This window comes from Artibeus jamaicensis, unplaced genomic scaffold, assembly GCF_021234435.1.
Source record: "Artibeus jamaicensis isolate MK-2021 breed Jamaican fruit bat unplaced genomic scaffold, CSHL_Jam_final contig_519, whole genome shotgun sequence".
NCBI classification, from domain to species: domain Eukaryota; kingdom Metazoa; phylum Chordata; class Mammalia; order Chiroptera; family Phyllostomidae; genus Artibeus; species Artibeus jamaicensis.
The window spans coordinates 38,178,069-38,201,334 of record NW_026521871.1 but is presented as its reverse complement, the minus strand read 5'-3'; the positions used below and the strand labels follow the sequence as shown (position 1 = coordinate 38,201,334).

Genomic DNA, 23,266 nt, shown 5'->3' with positions numbered 1-23,266 from the left:
TGGATTTTGGGGGGGGTAGTTTTTTTTTAATCCTCGACCGAGGACATTTTGTTCATGGCTTTTTAGAGAGAGGGCAAGAGAGAGAGGAAGGGAGAGAAAGAAGCATCATCTCTAATTAATATATGGTGCTATTTTGCGTGCAGTGAGCCAAATTTTCCTACGCCGCCACCTGCCACACCCCCAGCTGGAAAGTCCCAGGCTCATGTTTTATCCATTTTGGCTTTTGTTTCCAATCTTGGCCATGAGGACATATTCTTGCTGTGAAATTTGGCTGTGCTACAGAAGGGACACACGTGTGGAAGTCCAGCTCCCAACATGGTAGAGTGCAGATGCATTCCTGCCCCAGCGCTGATGCTGAGCTCAGAGTCCCTTCCTCCATCCCCCACGTTTTACACATCAGTAGCCAAAGGCCAGCGTGCTGAAGTCAGTTGCCCAACGTCACTACAGTGAACGGTTGAGTGTCTGGACATCAGCTTCCCCTGCAGCTGCCACTAAAAAGAAGTTTTTAAAAACCACTGGTTTCCCACCATTCAATTTCACTCTGCTCAAAGTGTGGTTTTCCATTTTCTGCCAAGACCCTCTTGGTATTCTCATCACCACCACCTCCTTTGAATCCTTTGGTTTCAAACGTTTTGCTTGCCAAGTTGCATTTACTAAGTAATAAAATCATTGTCTATGTTTAGTAATCAAAAGCATATATAATCTAATATTTTTGATGAGCAGGACTGATGTTCCCACACTACACAGACATATAGAAAAATTGCCATATATTTTTAATAATCAGAAGGCACACAATTTTTCATGAAAGTGGCATAGGCTGCTTCATATCATTGTATAATTTCCCTTGGGCCTTTTCAAACTTTACAAATTGCTTTTTTGCAATTAGTTTTCCTCAGTACTATTTTTATGGACCTCAAGTTAAGGGCTATTTGCATGAGAAAATTCTGAATATTCTGTGCTCTAATTTTCTCAACTCTAAGTAGGAGTTATACTTCTATAATATTTAGCTAACTAGAACTGTAAATGAAGCCATCAAAATTCCAATTACTGCTGGCACTACCTTTAATCAAAAAGTCTTTCAGTATTATTATAAAATCGTTCTTCAAAGATTACATCTATGTAAATGAATATAAAAGAGCCTATCATAGTAATGCATAATGAAAATATTCATGAGAATTTCAATCATTTGATACTGCACACCAAATTAGATCAAGAAATCATTGGCATAAATCAGAACATTAGTAAATTCTTTGAGTTTTTCAACAGAAAATTATAATTAAATTTAACATGAGAGCATAGAAGATAATAGATTCTAGGCATATACACACAACTAAGAAACAGTCTTAACCTTTGAGGAGTTCCCGGTCAAGAGATATCACAGTTTCTGAACATATCAACACATAATTTTTTAACATCTAAAAAGACTTGCAGAGGTTTGGAATTAGAAGAAACCTTACAGACCATCTGTCTGAACCCCCTGAAATTGCATGTGGGAAAACTAAGCCCATAAACTCAGACTAATGAACATGCTTATGGCCAAGCAGCAATGTACCACACAGGTATTTTTTCTTTTTATTGAATTTGTAGGAATGACCTTGGTTAACAAAATTATATAGGTTTCGGACGTACAATTCTACAATACACCATCTGTACACACAGATATTTTGGTTGTTCTTGGTGATTCTTCACACCTCTCACTTTTTCATCTTCCATTGACTTTGATTGCATTTGCAAAGGAATTAGTGATAGAAAAGATAAGAATGCTATTGGGCATCATGAGGGGCCTATTAGTAAAATAATGCTCTCTTCTGCAACAAAGTGAACCCCAAAACATCAGTGACTTCATACAAAAGAATTTTATATTTGACTCTTGTTGAGTCTAGTGTCACATGTTCTTGGTCGGTGGGTGATGTTCCCTGTGATCATCTGGGGACCTACGCCCCTTCCTTCTTACATCCTCATTCACCTCTAGGACTTCAGAATTTTGTTTATTCAACAGGAGAAAGGAGAAAAGCAAATAAAAGGCTATATGAAGTTGTTTTATGGGCCAAGCCTAGAAGTGGTGCCAAATGCTTTTATTCATACTATTGGCTAGAACTCAGTCACATGGCCATATCTCACTGCAAGGGAGGCTGGGAAATATAGTCTAGCTGTGTGCCCAGGAAGTAGGGAACGCACAGGTGTTGATGACAAATCTGTGTCACAAGTGGCTATATAAATGTAGGGTAATATTATGGAAGTAAGTGAGGTCAGGAAGGACTTAGTCTTTATATTGGAATCATCTCCTTATTTTAAAAAATATGTGTATTACAGTCCTCCAAACCTTCTTTGGGTAGCATCAGCATCTCTAGACACAGCTAGGATTACTGATTTTGCCTACTTTCCTAGTTGCTTCTAGAGTTGATGTGTTACAGTTAAACAAACATAGACTTCAGAGTCGTGTGTCCTTGGATTCAAATCCCCACATATCAATCTTGTGAATTTGAGCATGTTGTTTAAGCTCTTGGAATCTCCATTTCTGTACTGTAAAATAGGGACAGGAAGCATCTTAGAGCTGTGGTGAGACTCTAATTAAATCAGTCAGTAAACATGTGCTGAGAGCCTCCTATGTGACAAGTCCTGGGGCACAATCTAGGGAAATAGTGGAGATTTAAAAAAACACACAGAGTCCAGAGGAATAAATGTGTCACGGTCATTGTCAGCAATAGGCACTCAATAAACATTAGTGTTCTTGCTCCTTCCCCTTACACCTTCCAGTGCATGATCTGCAAATTTGATGTGATTTCTTTTGGGAGGGGGGATGCCCTGCACACCTAAGCTATGAAGATAGGTTTATCCATAGAAATTCCAAATAGAATAATTCAGTGAATAATGACACATCTGAGAGGTTGAGGGGTCAAGTGGAAAATGTCTCAAAGGTTCCCTTTGCTTTGGATAGAATTGACAGGGTCAGAATTCTATGAAGCATGTTTAATGTGCAAGGGCTGAAAACATAATGATTTGAGCTACAAATACTGGTTCGGTTCCAACAAAAGTCAACGGAGAAACCCCAAAGCTGAGAGCCCTCTTCAAGGCTGATGACCTTTAATTGCAGATCAGAGAAAGGTCTTCAGCAGTGGAACATGGGCCCCTGAGGGCCAGAGGGCAATACGCTGCAGTGGCCTCTCCTGCTTGCTGACGGGTCAGGAAGAGCATGCAGACCCCCCGACAAGAAACAAGAAGACAGTATCTGCATCCTCCCCCACCGTCCGCACTGCTGAGGCCTTGGTCTTCCAGCTTCTTGAGAGACCCCACCCAGGGAATCCTCACCTCTCCCTGGCCCTCCTTGACTCTTTGTCTCTCGGATCTTGTTTTATTGCTTCCTATGATTTCCAAATAGGACATAGGAGCTTTATATTTGTTTTGTTTGAAAGCCTGCCTATATTTTAATACTCTTGTTTCATCATTTCTATGAAACTCTGTTTTATTTCTCTTTACTTGCTTTTATCTTTTAAGTGCAGAATAGGATGGTGGGGGCAGGAAAATGATGAGGACAATATCAGAAAAGTATATACCACCTTCACTCCAGTTATCTCTGCATCAACCATTTTTAATGCCCCCAAACCATATCTTCACATTGCTGACCCCTTAAAATGCAACGGAAGGGCCAAGGGCACAGGCCTGTGATTAGATCCACTTGGTGTCCAGAGTGGCTCTACCTCTTCACTGTGACCTTTGGTAGTTGCTTTTTCTTTCTTAATATTCAGTTTTTTTCATCTTCAAGATGGAGCCAATCTTTATTTAGTTGAATATTAGTGTAAGGGTCAAAAGAAATAATGGAATGTGGTTAGCACCATGGCTGAAATATTGTAAGCCTCAAGCAATAAATGACAGATGTGGTCATCAACCACCCCCATCTTCTCAGTATCTCCAAATTTGGATATACTGAGGTATCTCCAAATGATTTGGAGGTGCATTTGGCCTTTCCTGGCAGGGGAGGCCAAATGCACCTCCCCTGCCAGGAAAGCTTAAGGAGACAAAAGCAGCTGTCCTGTTATCTTATTTCAAAAACAGAGGATGGATCAGATGCATTCTATAACCAAATGCCATCCAGCTTTCCCGAATAAGCCATTTCAAAATTGAAGAAATAGTCATAAGTGTGACTCAGAAATGGGTCTCCCTCCAGTGCCACATTACAGGTCTAATTCTTGCGAACTATCCATTCACTTTGAATAGCCCTTTGGGATGTTTGTGAAAATCTATTACTAAGGCTTCTAGAATCCGTTTGCTGCTGGCCCACCTCCACAATACATCTAACTATATCATTCCTGCCTTTACAGACAAGTCTTGCTATAAGAAAACTCAAGATATATGGGCCACGCCTGTGATTGGCATCGTCTCTGTTTTCAGGCAGGGGCAGTTGTAGCCATAGTACATTTCCTCCCTTTCAAACTACACAGTTCAGAGTATGTGTAATTAGGACCTGCTTAAGATTCCAAGTTTCCAAGGTTAAGAATATGCTGTGCTTTCTGAGCCTGACAGGCCCAAGCCCACCACAAGAACTTTCCATGTGTCACAAATTGGTTGAAGAAAAGCCTTTCGTCTCCAGATGCACTGACCAAGAGGAAAAGAATCAGATTGGCCTGAGTATGGGGCTCTTGGACCAGGCTCAGTGTGGCCCCATCTGATGATAATTTCACCAAACACAATTCCTAAATAGTCTTCTCCATTCACTCTCCCTTTCCTTCTCTCTCTCTCTCTCTCCATCTAAGGGTCTAGTCTACCTGGCACCCTTATAGATTTCACCACTGTCCTCCACTCTCTTTGTTCACATCATACCATATTGCCAGAATTGCCCATGAACCATAGAATACCATTGTTTGCCACCCCCTAGGGCTGATTTAGAAAGTCTGCAAACTATCTTGGCATAAGGAAGCATCTGAATGCTTTGGCCCAAGACTATTTTATCCTAAGTAATCAGCAGCTGTCTTAATCTTGATGACAGATTATAGGTATGAAAGGCAGGTGCTGCTAGTTCTGGAAATAAGGAGCTTGCTAGATGAAGGCTACCTGACCTCACCGCTGCACGCTGAACTGTCTCAGCCCTCCCTGTGCTGGGGGAGAGGCTGCTGATGGAACTTTGTATTAGATGTCGACATATCTGCAAGGTTCAAGGCTTGGCTTTGCTTATAACTGTCCATGTGGCCTTACTCAAATGAGGCCACCTTCTTGGACCTCAATTTCCTTTTTTACGAATTAGGTGTTTGAACTCATGTGAGCCCCAAGGTTTCTGTAGCCCCAGCTATTCTCTGAATTTTACTACTCAAAGCCCATTGAACGAGGAGCAATTGAGCTAGTTAATTTGCCTCTGAAAACTCAGCATGGACTATTGCTGCACCTCAAGCTACCATACATGCCCCTTGCTGATGGTCGGAAGAACAAAGGTAAAGTGGGAACAAGGTAAAATGATTCATGAAGTCAACCCATTGTGGGTTTGCCAAGTTAGGATCCCTTTGGTTTGGTTTCATACACTGGCATAAAGATAAAAACCTTACGTTTCCATGTCTTAAAATGAGAAGAAATGACTCAAAGCTCTTCTCCACTAAGTATTTCATTCATGCTGTCTCTGGACCACTTACTTTAAATAAAAGCCTACTCAGTATACCATCCAAATACAAGTCCACAGCAGCTCACAGAGAGAAGACAGCCTGGGACTTAGGGTGACAGGGACGTTTCAAACACCCAACCAATGGGTCCTATAATAACAGAACCTACAAGTCAATATTGATAACAAAGAGAAAGTAAATAAGGTTTGTTTGTGGAACAGGAAGTGTCTTTCCTTGCTGGAAAGCTATTGTGATCAATGCCAATTACAAATGATTGATTGTAATAAAAAAATATTAATGATTATATTCCAGTGAAACCACATCACAGATTTGCTTACGCATATTATGACTTTGAAAAGTGAGCAATGCTTTGTGAATTTCACCAGCTTTCCATCTACAAAAAAATAAGTGTCCACGTTATTGTAGCACCCTTGCTAAAATTTCACAGCTTGGAGCTGAGCTTAAATTAGTGAGTCACTTAAAATACAGGTGTTCCTGCTGGTGCTGAATCTATTAGTCATTCCTACCTCAGGGTGTATGAATTCAATGAAACTATTTCCTGGAATCAGTCCCACTGATATTCGGGGAGGAAATGATGGCAGCTATAAAGGAGAGACTCCAGTGCCTGGAGGTCAGAGTAAGAGTACTCTGAATCAGAGGCCCCAAGAAACTCACTCACCTCACAATTTTGCCTAGGGCGAGGTTTCTCAACTCAGCGTTATTGACATAGGGGCCGGGGGACAATTCTTTATTGTGGGCGGGGCTGCCCTGTGCATCTGTAAGATGTTTAGCTGCATCCCAAGCCTCCGCCCACTAGATGTCAGTAGGGAACACACACAGACCCAAATTATAACTGTCAAAAATGTCTCCAGACATGGCCAACTGTCCCCATGAAGGTAAAAAACCAGGTTGAGGACTATCAACCTAGAGGCAGCCCTGCAGGCGTTTGTGATAACTGCAGTCTGTCTCCTTTAGAATCACTATGTGGATCCACCCAATAACCCTCATGAGAGGTAACATGTAGGAATAGAATTTTACTTTCAGAAGATTCCTCCTCACTTGGACAGTGTCCTTCCCCTCCTCCCCTTTTTCTCATCTCTCCAGGCAAATGTAGCCCTAGCATTGAGACCGTCGTAAACAAGGCGGGCCCAGGAAGCACACTGCCCATTCTGCTTGGGGTAGCAAGGATCATCTTGTGATGCCTTTCATTTAACTCGCCACGTTGTTCTAAATAAACAGCAAAGAGAACACACAGACATCATGTGTTTGGGTTGAAGAGCACTTCGGTACCACCACTTGGTAGCTCAGTTCCCTCTGCAGAAGTTGTCATCTGCAGACACATGCCAGACAAACGGAATTAACTGCTAACAGCACAGTAGTTTTTCTTTTTTGGTTACTGTTTGGTCAGAAAATATCTCAGGCCAGACTTAAGCTGCAACTTTTCTTTCCCCACAAATTATGCCTTTTAAGTCCCCGAGCATCAGTGGTCTCGGGCATTGTTGTTTTGTGGTCAAAATCAGACAAATCATTTGGACATAATGTCCTTCTTACTTTTCTAAATAAATATGCCCTTTGACCCCATTCTTTCTGAGGAGAGATTTTGCTTCCTGAATCCAAGTTTCCTAAGGAAGTAGATGGAACTCTTTCCAAGCAGTATTTGTGCTAAGAGATGGTCCATCAAAATTCCATAGGATTTCCCGTGTGCATCCGGCCAGCTGGGCCCATGTTGACGAAGACTCAACAGAGCACAGCAATGCCCCTTAACTAGCTTTGGGGCCTGTGGGCAACTTGTTTACTTGTCTGGGCTGCAGTGGTCTTGTCTGCAGAATGTAGCATTGTATTTATGAAAACAGCTTTCCATTGCTCTCTGTAACTTTGGACAACATCTTTAGCTCTCCCAGCCAAACTTTCCTACCTGTGAAATGGACTAGTAGCAACACCTCCTTCACAGCCATTGTTATAATGGGTAAATAAAACCCAGAGGCACCATGCCAGGCACATAGTAGGCCTTCCACAAAGGTTAGTTCTCACCATCATAAACTCAAAATGAAATTATCCTTTTGGGAATTCCAAATTATTTAGGGGCCTTTTAAACTTTCAGAGGGGCAGCTAGAAAACAAATTAACTGTTTCTTAGCTTGGTTGTTTTAATCATTTGCTTATTTTTGCCTCTTTTTCTAAGTGTTTCTGCCACTTGGAAGCAGAGCCTGTGCCATCATAAGCATTAACTTTTCAAAAAATCATCACCAGCAGCCAGTGTGGGAAACAAGAGATGCACAGCTGTCTCTTGTTTAATAAATTTACTGGAAGAAAAGACATTTTAATTAGAAAAACAGCCCTTAGTGTTTGAGGTATAGAGTAAAAATGTCAGAATTTGAAAGGGTGTTGAGATTGAGCAATAAATCCTGGTTGTATACTAAAAAGCATATGTTTTCAATTAAAAGACCGTAGGACAGGGAACCATAAGACCCATCTCAGCTCTTCTTCTGTCTGGCTTACTTTGAGTAAGAAAGGGACCTCTCTGTGCTTCGGCTTCTATATTTCAAACCTTTCACTATGTATTTCAGTCCCCAGAATTTACTTCTTTTTTCTGTGATGATCATTTGGAGTTGACTTCCCATAGACAGGTAAGGATGACTTGGTTGGCTAGACTTTCTTGAGTTCAGGTCCTGACTTGATCATTTAGTCACTGTGTGACCTTGGGCAAGTTGTTCAACCTCTCTGTGGCCCAGTTTCCCCATCTAAAAAAGTGAGGATACTGCCCTGGCTGGTTGGTGTAGCTCAGTGGATTGAGCATGGGCTGCAAACCAAAGAGTCATCAGTTCAATTCCCAGTCAGGGCACATACCTGTGTTGCAGGCCAGGTCCCCAGTTGGGGACACATGAAAGGCAAACACACATTGATGTTTCACTCCCTCTCTTCCTCTCTCCCTTCCCCTCTCTTAAAACTAAATAAATAAAATCTTTTAAAAATAAATAAATAAAAATTAAAAATGAGGATACTATTTCTACCTTATAGAGTTATTGTGAAGATTATATTTTAAGTGTTCAGAATGGGGTGTCTGTCATATAGAAAGCATACTTTAATGTTGGCTAGTTTGTTTATTATTTTGTCAGCTGTCTCTAGAGAGGGAAACCTTCAACAGATGAAAGTATAATCAGAACTCTTGGTGTTTGGGGTTTTTCCATTTCATGAACCAAACCCACCAACTAACCATTTAGGAAATAAAGACATCAAATGCCCACCCTTTTCACTCCCCTAACCTGCAACCCATCAAACCCTCCTTTCCCTCTGATTCCTGAGTAGGAAAAATCTCCTCCGTGTAGTAAATATTTTAAATGGGGCAACCACATATTTCACAAATTCTATCTACTTAATGTGGAGACTGTGTCCCCAGGACAGGGTCTCACACATCAGAGTGCCCGTGAACCACACAAGGACCTTATTAAAATGCAGATTCTGAGTCACTGATTCTAGGGCCAGAATTCCACATTTCTAACAAGCTCCCAGGTGACACAGATGCCACGGGTCCTCGACTGCACTTAGAAAGTCACAAGTCACTTGGGGATGAAGGGCACAGGGGGACACACCTGACCCTCGTCGGGACAAGCAGGTTGGGGAGGAGCAGGCCTGTGGGGAATCATTGCCAGACGCCTCCCCAACCCCACCCTCGCCAGCTCTATTTTAATTCAAAAGTTTAAGAAAAAAACCCAAAAGGTATGAAAAAGAAAGTAGAAGCCCCACCTATTCCTCTCGATTCTCCCAAACTGTGAAAATATCATGGAACAGACTGCACCCAACGGTGGACCCTTCTGCAGTGCTGAATTGCCTTTCCCAGCACTGCAGGTGGGAAACACTAATTCTCGCCACCGTTTCTGCTGCTGGGCCAGGACCTCAGAGGAGCCGATGCTCAGCCAGACCCTCCTGGGGAGCATCACACACCCTACCGGGGTCCTGTCGTACCTCCAGGGCCCCTTGGTGAGAGGTGCCTTTGGTGTATTTAGTAGTGTTCTGAGGGCCTGAAAACAATCCGCTAAGCTCCTTCTCTCAAACACCGCCCACCTGTCTAAAAGCTTGCCTGCTATACCATCCAGATAAGGAAGAAGCACATACTGTGGCAGCATTTCCCACTCCTGAACCAAAGGGAAAACCAGACTTCTCCAGGTTGGGGTGTTTGCTCCCCAGATGAATTCTGCCTTGATATCAATCCTAGTTACTTATTTGCACAAAAATATATATGGAAGCTGGCAGTGAGATTCTAGGAAAACCCGGAGGAGGAGAATCTGAAGGCCTGTATGTTGCCCTACTTTACTGACTCCGGCATATATTTTTGTCCATTTTGTTAATCCCCGAGTGTACTTTGTGGAAAGAGTATGCATGATTTGCAGCCAAGTAATGAGACTCCCTTTACGGCGTGATGCATAAAATTGATCCGATCGCCTAAAAGTCACATTGCGTCTTTCTCTCTGAGAAACTGTAAATCTCAAAGTTTACTCTTTATCCACAAATTATGCCCCAGTTCTGGTTTCCAAAGTGAGAAAAGATTCACATGCATTTCCTATTTTGAGAAGGGGTATCTCACTTTTGGGAACATAAAATGGGGCCACTCTTCTAAACTACCTTATGGGGGTTTTTTTTCAAAAAAATGTGGGTTCAGGCTGGCAACAAGAATAAACACTCTGATCCGAACTTTCCTACAGGAGAAATCTAATCCTGGCAGTAAACATCTGTTCCCTTTTATGTGCATTTGTGGCTCTTTAATATGGACACTTCTGTGACAGCCATAGCTTTTCTAATATCCTAAATGGAATCTCGGTGGCCTTTAGAGTAATTACCTCAAAGGTTGAGTCACCCGACCTGAGGCTTCTCTGATTAAATCGGTATGAATTATGGAAAACCAGTGGCCACTCCTAGGGGAGGGTTCCATTGCGTCCTCCGGAAAGTACTTTCCCAGTCTTCGGGGCCCTGGTCAGTGTTCCAGCAGTCAGCTTGTTTGCATGTGGTTAAATAATTATAAGGTCTTACTCGTGAACTTGGTCACTGCCGTGCCTTGAATTTCCAAGTGGAGTTTCCACCATGATCTTTTAACTTTGTTTTATGCTGAACTTTAAAATAGAGTCCTATGCCTTTCAAGGCTCTACACACATACTTGTAAAAAAATTTTAATGGTTTTAACTTATTATCAAGAGATTATCATTGTAGTGTCTAGTTTCAGAAGAATTATTTGAGGTTTCTATAGCGATGATGGTTGTTTTTCATCTGGATGCTGGGTGCCTAATGGAACAGACAGGAAAACTGGAGAAGTGGGAGCAGCCAGATAAGGAAAAGATTTGTTTCTCTCTGAGCAGCTCCCAGATCTCACTCACTTAATGGACTGAGAAACCCTGCCAATGAAACAAGAGAAACCCTCTGTGATAGCAAACTTCAATTCATCTGCACACAGGGACAGAGAGGGCCAGTCTCAGCAAGAGGCAAAATAGGCAGGTGCCCAGTAAAAGAAAGACAAAACCATATAGCGATGGAAAGCAGCCTACCTGGACAAAGAGGCTGATTTTACAAGGCTATGCCTACAAGAAAATATGTGTGAGGACACATTTCATGTAACCAGACAACAGCTGAGCGAGGGCCTCATCAGATCCTAGTTTATAAAGTCTTGGGGCACTTCTCCAGAAGTGTGCATGCCTGTTGGAATCTTCAAGCACATTGCATGCCCCTCAGTATTCCAACCATCCATCTGTCCATCCCTCCATCCATTTGTTCATCCATCCACCCATCCATCCATCCATTCATCTATTCATTTATAAATTTTTGAATAAAATAAAAATAAAAGACTAGTGTCACCTTCTCAAACCCCAGCATCCAGTTTCTTTAGAGATCTCTGTTGCAGATCTGGAAATAGCCACAGACGCATAGCACTTGGAAAGAGGTGGAAGCAAAGGAAGAGAAGTTTTGGGGAAACCACATGGGGACCTAGAAAAGACTGAGCAAGGGCACTTAGCTAAGCAGTGGGAGGATAGAACAAGGACAAGAAGGGGAGAGATTCTCCTGGCGATTTCCGTTTCCCACTGGGCTGAGAGGAGAGGAAGAGAGATGCAAACAACTGCGAGTTTAAGTCAAGTCCACTCGAGGCAGTGAGCATTCCTGAGTGGACCAGACCCCATGCTACATGCTGGGTAGGTAGCTCAACAAACCATGGTCCCAGCTATTAAGGAGCTCACAAACCTAAATGGGCAAATTAGTAATGACAGTACATTGTAACACATTCTAAGTAGAAATGGGAAGACTGGTTCACATCCCTCCACCCTTATTTTCTCATTGGTTCAAATGACAGGCACACTACCTAGTTCTTGGCATTGTTATGTAAGTGCTTGTAGCTGTAGGAACTGAGAGCTGGGTAGAAGAGGTGTGGACACCACTGACGTAATTCAGTCAGAGCAGGGCACATTCTTGCCTTACAGGAGAGATAGAAATGAATATCATAGATATTTAGGAGAGAAATCTAAACAGGAAGAATAATTTGCCCAAAGTCATATGACTAATAAATGGCAAAGCCAGAATCAGAGCCTTGACTAACAGAGCCCACATTCTTACCCACCAGCATGCTATTCTGCCTCTAGAAAGTAGAGCACTTTCCATTTGCACTAGCAGTTTTGGGAAGGCCATACTATTCATAGCAGAAAATCTGCATTGAATTAATTTTAGTAGTAGAGTCCTTCTTGTTAGTTACCAGTGGCTTTCGGATAAGAAAAGAGGCGGAGAGCCCGTGCCAAAGGTGTTGTTTTCTCTTTCCAAAGTTACTGGATTATTAGGGGATAATAAATATTAATTAGGACACTGTAGTAGGCACTGTGAGGCGGCAGCGGCCAGCACTCAGGCAGGGGGACAGTGTGTTAGCCTTACCTGACCACTCTGAGCCTCACTCTAGACCCCAATGTCTCCATCCAACTTCCCCTTCCCCACTGCTCCTGGGACAGGGCCAGCCAAGCTGCCCCCTCACCCCGATTGCCAGGGGTCACCCCAGAATAAGGAAATCATACATGTATGCAAATGATTATATCATGAGGTAAAAAGTAGCACATGGAGGGAGGTAGATACATGGAAAGTGGTATGGAAGTTCAGAGGGTGGATGGATGCTTTCAAGGAAGCTCACACAGCAAGCTAGGCCTTGAAGGCTGAGTAGGGATCAAACCTCTGTCTTCATTGTTGTGTTGCCCAACCTGCTGAGCAAGCCCGGTGTGTTGGTAGCAGCCAGAAAGGAAACGCCCACCTCTCCAAAACGCCTCCCCCCCTGCCTTGCACAGCAGGCAGGAATCCAATCCTAGACATTCATTCCTTGGGCCTGGCCCTACGCTATCCAGGTGTCCTTTCTAAAACACAGCTTCTGCTGGGAGGGATGAGTCCTCCCAGGTTCTCAGCCTTCAGGTAGTGATGTAAAGCCATTTATCAAATTCCTCTCTTTTGGAGATGCTCTTTGACAATCAGGTTGAAAGGAGACCTGAGTTTGGAGGCTGCGGCAAAGGAAAGAGGCATCGGAAGCAGGAATAACGAGCTCACACTTCATGAGGCAGGCGCTGTCCCAAGTCCTCTGTGTGTATTAACCTCTTTAATCATCACACAGTATGTCCTTAATCTTGCAGACGAGGAAACTGAAGTAACAGAGAAGTGGAGTAACTTGCCGAAGGTCACAAAGAGATTTGTGAGTAGGCAATCTGCCCATGGAGGGGACTGAGCACCCACAAGACAACCTGAGAATAGCAACTACTCAGGAGGAGGGAGAGAGGAGCTAGGAAGGGGTCACAAGGAGGTGGGAGGTCATCCGAAACAACCTGTTCTGTACAAAGATTCTGTTTAGGCCCAGGTGGTAATGATGGTGATGGTGATGGTGGTAGTGATGGTGGTGGTGGTGGTGGTGGTGGTGGTGGTGGTGGTGGTAGAGGTGAGGGTATGAGAGCTATATGCACTAAGCATAATTTTTATTAATAAAAGTAACATTGTTTTATTAATAGTATTTTTTCCTTTGGGTGGAAAGAGAAATACATGGCCACATGCATAATATAGATCAAATAGTTACAGCTCTAGCTACATGTGAAGATCCCTTAATTACAAACGACTTCTACTTACATTCTTCCACTTGATCGAGCAATATTAGACTGCACTTTTACAAGTGAAAAAACTGACGCTTAGCTTAGAGGGAGGAGTTTGATTTTCCCAAGATTAGACTCTTCAGCTGGAGCTCAGGTCTTCCAGCGCCCCCTCTGCTCCCTGCACTGAAACAGAGCCCCTCCGGGCCCACTGGCTGCTCCAATCCATTCAGTTTTTCATCTTCAATCATATCATTGAGAAACGCAGCCCTGATAGGTCCTTAGAAAGGGCACATGCAACCTTCCCGTAACAGCAGAAAAGGGCTGGATCCTGGTAACTGCTGTTGGTGCATCAGGAGGTGGTCGGTTATATAAGGGCTGGGAGAGGGGTGTCCAGGCGGAGAGAAGAGCTTCTGCAAAGACACTGACCTGTGGCCACGAGCTCACAGGTTAGCAGCCTGTGTGGTCAAAGGACAGAGAGCAAGGGCAGAGCCACAGAGAGGGGCTCGGCAGGACAGGAGGGGTCAGCCCTGAGGGTGGTCCTAGGACTTTATTACAGTATGAACGGGAAGCCATCAGAAGATTTTAAGTGGCAGAGAAATAGGCTCTGATGTGCATTTTTAAAAGCTTCCTCCGGATGCTCTGCAGATGACAGATTGTTGGTGGCTGTGAATATAGTCAGTACTTGGGAAACTGAGTAAGACAATAAACACAGTTAATAAAGAACTTTCAAAGTACTAATAAAGTTATAGCTATTTATAGGCCAGTGGCCACTCATCAAGTTAAGTCAAATAATGAGACAAGTCAGTTAACCAATACAAAAGATATAAAAGAGCAGATGAAGTGCTGTGAATTGTAGGTTCCTTATCAATCAAGGAGTATACCACTGTGTATTTTCCGGGATGTTCCTGAAGACAAAAACAGTGTCTAGCTCAGCCCTGGCCAGTGTGGCTCAGTTGGTTGGAGCATTGCCTGTACACCAAAAGTTCCCAGCCCTAAGCCAGTCAGAACCCATTTTGTGGGTTCGATCCCCAGTCAGAGAGCACATATGGGCAGCAGCCAGCTGATGGTTTTCTTTCTGTCTCTCTCGCTCTATCCTAAAAAGGGATGAAAAAAATGTCCACCCGTGAGGATAACATTTTTTAAGTGTTTAGCTCAATATCAGCCAAATATGAGTCTCCAGTTCTACATGAGTCCACAAATAAAAATAGGTTGATAGGTACATAAGCCTGAGAAATTAGACATCATACTTAATAGCCTGATGTTATGCAATGATAATTCTACACATTGTCTGAGCAAGCATTTTATATGCTATGCCCCTAATACAGAATATGGCTTGGGGTATCAATACCTAACATGGACGGCCTTTTCATGCAAAGTAAACCCCGTTATTATGAGTGCCCTGAAATCCCTGCCCACTCCGCTGACCCTTCCTGACCCCGTTGTCATAATCCTACTTCCTCTGCTTTGGCTCCTTCCTAGGCGGCCGGCTCGCTTTGGTGTCCTGAAATACTTGAATATTTTAATATAATTCCCCCTTCTTTGATGGACAGATTTCTTTCCTATCACCTTTAATGAAATTTCCAGAGATTGGCTGCAGGTCGTTATGTTAATTAGATGTGTGTTTGCTTTTCCTCTGCCCAAGAACCATCTGCAGCGGTGCCCCGTCACTCAAAGCTTCGAGAATCTCAGCCACCTAACACAGACTCCGCCCTTCCCACCCAAACTCCCTGGGGACATGCAGACCAGCGTGGAGAAGCTATTGTAGTCACAGTTCAGGTGTCCTTACCTTGTCGTTTTCTTTGATTCTACTTTTTATTATTGGCATCATAACTGACCAATTAAATCGGTTAAGTATCTTAGTGCTAGAACATGAAGTAGTAAAGGCCAGATGTTAGCTGAGATCCATTAAAGAGCAAAGGATTTATATTCCACATGCTGACCACAGTATGATCATTTCTAGAATCCCCCTTTTTAAAAGCAAAATGTACTTCTATTATTGTGTACATTGTACCCCCGATCATGCTCAAAACAACAGACTTTTTGAGTGAAGTCTACTTACATCCATACAGTTAACATCTGACTCTTAGTGCTTAACACGGTAGATCTCAAAGTGATAAATTTTTCTTTATAACACACATTTACTCCAAAACTATATAAAACATTAGAGTCTGAGAAGGAGATTGCACACTTACCCAAAACTTGCCAATAGTTGGTTTTCTTACCTTAGATTTTCTTAGCCCTGTGGATCCCAAACTCTGCTTTATGGGGGTCAGCGGGGGGCTTGGTGAACACACAAATGCACAGTCCCCAAGCGACTTCGACAAGCTGGGTCTCCATGCTCATTAACAGCGCCTCGGGTCATTCTGACACTCATCCGAGTTTGGGGATCACTGGCTTAACCGTTTGATATTTTAATCCCTCTAAAAAATATCTCATTGGTTTGAGTTTTGGGGGAACCAAAGGATGTGAGGAGTAGATGTAGAACTAGCAGGAAATTCCTGGAAACCATTATTGCCAAGCAAACCTGTGTGGAGGTAACTTATATTTGTCCCAGTGACAGCAAACCAGTAGGCAGGATTCAAGGAGCCTGGTGTAGGAGGTGCCTTTTCTCTCCTTGGGAATGGGATAGAAACTGTATGTGGCCCCCATCCCCGTTTGGGGAGGATGAGACTCAAGAGTGTCACTTAAATAAATCCCTCTGAAGTTTCCCCGTCACCCAACCAGAACTTCTCAGCCCCCAGCTTTCCCAGCAGTGTCCCCAACCTATAAACCTACCAATTAAGCAACTGAATCTGGATATCATTATCATGAATGTAATTACAGACAGTACTTATGAGCTCATAAATGCCTCCGGTGAATGAAACCCTTTTCCCAAACCACCCCGGCCTCTTTTCTTAGGAAAATGGAAGGCAATCCTATCCCCTGCCCCACCCCTAATGCAGCCCCTTACTTAGGAAAAAGCCCACTCTTGCTGGCCCGGGGGAAAAGCTGAGCAGCCTCCGCAGATGTTCTCTCTGGAGGAACCGTCCCCTTGGGCAGAATCCCTCTGGGCATCTCTTATCCAAGCACGTGCACTAGCTCCCTTCCCCAGGGAGCACTGACAACCCAGTTTGGCTGTATTACTTAATTGCTATTCGGGCAGGGAAATGAATACCAAATTTTACATTTTTCTGCAGGAAAAAAATGAAATATTGGGGGTTTCACAAACTAGTGTGACAGACAACTTTAACATTGCTTCAAATGGAGCTTTGCAGGATGCAGTTTGCCAAGGACTTGGAGAGTCCCAGAAACTAAAGTAGACATGGCAGGAACACGCGTGGGTGAGGAGGCGTTTCATGTCTGTAGAAGTAAAATGGATCTCTTTAGGCGCAGAATTAACTCTTGCATTCAGTAACTTTTTTTAAATATTTTATTTATTTATGTTTTTTTTAGAGAGAGGGGAAGGGAAGGAGAAAGAGTGGGAGAGAAACATCAATGTGTGGTTGCCTCTCGTGAGTACCCTGCTGGGAACTGGCCTGCAACCCAGGCATGTGCCCTGACTGGGAATCGAACCGCGGTACTCTGGTTCGCAGGCCTGCACTCAATCCACTGAGCTATGCCAGCCAGGGCTCAGTAACTTTATATTTAGTTCATGCACACCTCAAAACCCTCATGGATAATAGGTACTTGAATGGATTCTACACAGATATGTTTAGTCTGAAATGCAATACAGTCTCCCAAGATCTTAATCTATTTTCTTTTAATGGATCGGGAGCATGAATGCCTGTAATAGCACCGGTAGCTGGCATGGCCGAGTCTACACCATGCACTGAAGAATGCCATGGAAACTCTTAGGAGAAAGGCCCCGGGTTTATTTAGCTGAGCTCATACAATGCCCAGCACAGCTCTCTGTACAGAGTGAATTTTCAGGGCTCTTCTCTGAATAAGAGCAAATGTTAAATCCACAAGCTATTATAATGCATGACTTTTTAAAAGGGATTGTTGCACCCTGGCTGGTATGGCTTAGTTTTTCAGGAGTCCCACAGAGAGAAAGGTCGCTGGGCTGATTCCCGGTCCAGGCACAGGCCTGGGTTGCATGCCCAATCTCCAGTTAGGGTGTGTATGAGAAGCAACTGATCGATGTTTCTCTCTCACATCAATGTGCCTCTCCCTCTCTTTTTGCCCTCCCTTCTCTTCCCTTCCCTCTAAAAAACATCAATAAAATCTTTAAATAAAAGGGATTGTCACGTACTGGTGAAGGCAACATATTTCAAGCCACAGCAGTTCCACTAATGTGACAAAGAAATCATGTTATGACTTCATTGTTGTGGTTGCTCACAGTCTTCTCCGGGAGTCGGGATGGAGTGCGTGGGTACCAGAATTTTCACAGAGGAACCCGGGGACCCAGCAGAGTAAAATGGATCTTCCAAAAGTAACTAAGAGTAGATTACACTTACAGAGAACCCATCCTATCTGACATCAACTGCAGACATCTCAAAGCTTCACAGAGGCTTCTTATGGAAACCTGGACTGTTTTTAGCCCTTGTGTTAAATAATTTAAAAATCATACTAGATGTTTGAAAACAGCTCACAATGTCCAGTACTACATGTGGATCATGGGGGACTTATCTTTCTGATATGGACACCTATAGTCCTTTGGTAAATGCAGCATAAAATAATTTACTTATAAATCATAGCCTTTCAATCACTGTATGTGATGACTTTAAAAGTAGAACTGTGTTTATATTATATTTTTTCTCATTTTGACAGCAGCCTAAGACTTTCTGGAAATATGAATGACCAGATGGATCATGTTTTAATGTCTATGCAAATACAAATACACGTATTAGCTTGCTCATTTTTACTTTCTGCTTTATATCCATGTACAGTTAAGATATTAAGGAGGTAGAATTCACCACTAGGGAAGGTTAGTGTGAGGAGGTTGTTATTATATATTTCCATTTCCCCCCATTTTCTAGAGGACTGACTTCCAAGTCCCTCTCGATGAAATAGAAAAAAAATAATATATGTAAATAAGTACCTGCCTGTACCTCAATCAAAAAGGTCCATCACTGGGGCTCTTCATTCACTCCACAACTCAAATACACCTGCTGTGCTTCATGGGATCTCACTGCCAATTTAATACTACATTGAAACCACTTACAAGACCCAGCCTGCTCCCTTTAGGCCACCAGAGGTTGAGGGGGAACAGAGATGTCACTCAGGTTAGACACGTGAACAAGCCCCACTTAAGTACCAGGGTGCCCCTCAGGTCAGCCTGTGATAAAACCCAAGTCAAACAAGGGCTGAATCCAGGATGTTCTGTGTCCTCAGGATCTGAACAGTGTTCCCACCCAGCCCTGACCCTCCAGACCTCGAAAGGTCACCTAAGCGGTCACGTAAATTGGCGTGAACTTGCTCTCGGGCCATTGCTGTGTAGGCGAGACTGGAGAAAGCACAGCCTTCCCAGGGAGGAACTAATGTCTTTGTAGGCACTAAAAATACGGAGGAATGTGTTGATTACTCCGACAGGCAATCCAACTGCGGTGGCTACACGCCCAAGGCTGACAAACCCTGCATCTTATCACTGCCGTCAAGCGGAGATGCGTGTGAATACCGTCAGCCCAAAAGAATTGAGAAACAACTTGCCTTCCAGGACCGCATCTCAACAGAATCTTGACAATGCCAACAGCTCATCATCTCGTATTTTTCAACCCTCCAGAAAATGGCCTTCCAGCCTGGGACAAACCGAAGCACTGTGCAGACCAAGAACCCGACTGGAAGCTAGGAGGAATGTCCGAAGCCTGCCTGCACAGGAAAAGCCATTCGGAGAGGCACGGCACGTTGAAAAATGAACAGTCCTCGCCACACCTCATCCAGACCACTTGGACTAGCTCAATATTCCATCTGGACCACGACGATGTGAATGATCAGAGCATCCCAAGTGCCCAGACCTTCCAAACGGAAGAGAAGAAATGTAAAGGTAACCAGATTTTTATTAGACCGTTACAAGCGTTTCGACAAGGGAAAAACATTCTCTGTGGTAACTGTGCGCTCCGTCTCCATGTATTCCAATGTGTTCTGTCTACCTGTGCTCCCCAGCTATTCTGTCATGAGGTTGCTCGCTCCCCAGGTCTTCTTTTAAACACAAATAAATAAGGGGGTTCCAAAGGAAAGCAGTTAATTTCCGTTTCCTGTTGGATTGGGCACTTGGGAAGAAGACACTTGCATTTCTCTAATTAGAAGAAGAGTTGTTAGTTTTGGCTTTAGTTCTATTTTTGAATCTGAGCAGAAGCAGATACTGCCATCATTATCCAAGGACTTGCCCTGAAATGTGTGTATGTGTGTGTGCTTGTGAGCATACATTTCTGTTCCTGATTGTGCCAGCAGCTAAAGGGATCTCACAGTCTACCTTTAAACTGAATAGACAATTAACGTTCAAAAGAGAGGTTTTAAGTTGGGTTTTTTTAACTCATTAAATCCTTGTGTCATCATCCTGAAAGGCCGAGATTATGGTTTTAGGAGGTTATCACCTCGTAAAAAATCTGTTGCACTGGCCTAAGTTCCTGATTGCATTAGATTTAATGGGTCTTTACCCCAGGCGGCCCCCACTCTGACAGATGTCTTCATGCTGATCGCTTTATTGTCTTAGGGCTCCCAAAATCTTTGCTTCTTAAATTAGTCTTCAAATGTCCGAGAAATTAATTGGTGTCTTTAAATGTCCAAGTTCACGCAACTTCCCATTCTGTTTCAATTTAGCGTGTTTTAAAAAAAGGCTTTTGTTTTGTTTTTTCTTGGAAGGACTTTGACTCGTGATAAAACTTTAATTTGGGTATTTGAAAATTTGGCATTCACATTCAAGATATTCATGAAAGTTTGTAAAGACTCCTATATACGAGCCATGAAGGACTTTTGCAAACTCTTCTAACTTAGACATAAAAACATGATACTATTTATCCCTCTCAAAAAAAAATCCCTGCTGGTCCTTTAGCTTTTCTGGAAACCCTTCAAAGGCTTCTTGGAACTGCCAGTTAACCTGGGAAGTTGAGTGTGTAGATGGTTTCACATGAAAATAAGATTATCTTTAAAAAAATAATAACACAGTGGCGTAAGCTCTGATTTGAGAACAGTCAAAACCATCTGTGTTCTCTTTGAGGAGATTTGTGTTTGTTCCTTATCTTTATTACTTAGGAGAGTTGAGAAATTGAACGGGATATTTAGAGAAAGAACAACGTAAGTTTTTTCAAAGGAGTCAGGATCTAGGGCAGGGTGTGTATCTGTGTGTTTGTACATGTTTCTCTGAAATACAACTGAGGTTTTGTCTCAGCATTTGTGACCAGATTGTGTCTTCAAATATTATGGGCTGGCATTAAAACCATGCCAGTCCTTGGTTTACAGGAAATGCTAACAGAAAATGCAGTGTGCTCGTGATCCAAGGACCTCACCAACAAAATCTCCTTCAGTTTGTTCTTCTTCAGTTTGTTCTTCGTTGTTACCCATATCTATTCATTTTTTCATTCAATCATAGACCCATCTTTATCTCAATCATTTACAAGAAAGATTGGCCTTGGGGATCTTGAGTTCCCTACACTGTACACTTTTCAGTTTGTTAGTTCACCTTAAAGCAAAAGGAAAGAGTCTGTTTAGATTTAAGACCACAAGTGTAATACGGGGGTTAAGACCACATTTTTGAGCCTGACATATTCGGGCTAGAATCCAAGCTCTTCAAATTTCTGTCCTTAAGCAAACTTACGTGACTGTTGATAAAAATTAAATAGGAATGTTGGTGTTTAGCATAATACCTCTCACATTGTGCTCTCTAAGTAGCAACTATCGTTATTACTGTGATTGTTACAATTACTTCGGCGTCATTAGATCGCATCAATTCCTTGGGCCGCACTGTGCGCCTGAATGGTGAGGAGCTGGGAGGAAGGGCAGACAAACAAATGAGGGGGGCACGTGACATTTCAGGGAGGTTAAAGCTGATTTTGCAATCATTTAGCTCTCTTCTGCTGAAAGTCTGAGAATTATTTCATAAGACACTATAAATAAATTGTTGACGTTCTTCCTCAAGATTCTAGTATTAAAGGGAAAAAACTAAAGTAAACTTTCCTGTGGTTTCCAGACTAACCAGGGTTCAGCTTGGCATAGATATGAGCCAGTGCCTTGGTTCAATATGATAATGGCCCCAGGAAGCCTGCGCTGACCTGGCCCAAGAACCGGACTAACTGAATTTCACCCATCCGCACACCTGTATTTACCAGTGAGGCCAGGGAAGCAGTGCGATTCGTTGGGCTCTCCTTTTCCAGCCTTGTTCTCCTCCCTCTGCTCTGCTCACCTGCTACCCCTAGAGAGTCACTGTGAGAAAAGTTCTATTGTGACGTCCATCTACACTGGCACTTATTTCCTGGGTGTGTTCGTCTAGCCCACAAGCATGCTTGACATCTCAGTCCTGGGCTATAAATCCTTTCATTCACCCCATCAGTATTTATTGTCTACTATTTGTGGGACGTTGTCACTGATGTCCGAGCATGAAGAAATGGCAGCAGGGCTACAAGAACATCCAGGTAGCCCCATTTCAAGGACCCCACATGGAACTAGTAAGAACCAAATAGCCTTTAAGGATACAAAAGTGTTAAAGATCTGCATTGCAAGAGTCAAAAGAACAAATTGACTGCTTGTCATTGTATAATAAGCCCATCTCCCAAAGCAGTAATCTAGCCAGTCCAGACCAGTGCACCCATAAGTGTGGTCTGTGGACAGAGATTCTTCTGCAGACTATGACTGTTACCACCCTACCGATGCGAGCACAGAAACTGAGAACAAGCTTTAAACACTTTTAGAGCAATTTGGCATTGCCACTGACATTGAAACGCATGAGCAGTGGATCCACCTCACTGACCAGGATGTAGACCAGCTGGGTGTCACCAAACCTACCTATCAGTCATGTGAGGCCAGAGCTACATGAAATCTTGTGCAGAACCATGTATTGAGCCGTAATGAACTGGGTATTTCTTTAAAAATAATTTGAAAATCACTGACTTGTGCTTTATAGTATACCTAATGTTTTTCTTTAGGCTTATTTTTTGTTATGTATCTAACATTTTATTTTTCATTTTGGTCTGAATTCTGCTTTCTTTTTATTCTGCATATGCCTGTGCTCCTATCTGCTACACAGTCATCCTAATGAAATGGGTCGGTAACATCTTTAACTAGAATGAGATCTCTGCAGCTTTTCCATTCTGCTGCGGAGCTCACAATTCAAATCTGCTTTAGTACCAGAGGCTATCTCCAGCTAGGAACAAGTGGCCTGTTCCCTTCCTCAAGCCACCGTCCATCTCCACACCACCCCTCCCTGGAGTTTTCACCACAATTTGAACTGACAGTGTAGCAGGAGGACCACATCCTCCTCCTGCCCACCTCCTCCTTCCCAGAGTCTGAGATGATGCATTTCGTGGTGCTCACCAACCAGTGGCACTAGGAGCACCTGGAGCTTCTTGGGAGTGCAGAGTCTCAGGCCCCGTCCCAAGCCACTGAATTGGAAGCTCTGGAAGGAGGTCTGGGATCCTGTATTTAACCAGCCCTCTCTTAAAACCCGAGTGTCCGGAAGTCCCTCGGA

General features: G+C 43.2%; 1 protein-coding gene across 16 annotated transcripts in view; it reads left to right on the top strand.

Moving 5' to 3' along the window:
- THRB (thyroid hormone receptor beta) overlaps positions 1–23,266 on the top strand; it is a 336,578-nt gene that overhangs the window by 242,041 nt on the left and 71,271 nt on the right. For 14 of the 16 annotated variants that reach the window (XM_053669113.1, XM_037143999.2, XM_053669108.1 and 11 more), the window contains one exon: positions 19,370–19,630. The exons of the other annotated variants lie outside the window; for them this stretch is intronic. In XM_053669113.1, the coding sequence (XP_053525088.1) occupies positions 19,370–19,630 (261 nt within the window). The remainder of the gene's footprint in view (positions 1–19,369; positions 19,631–23,266) is intronic. 16 annotated transcript variants of the gene reach the window in all.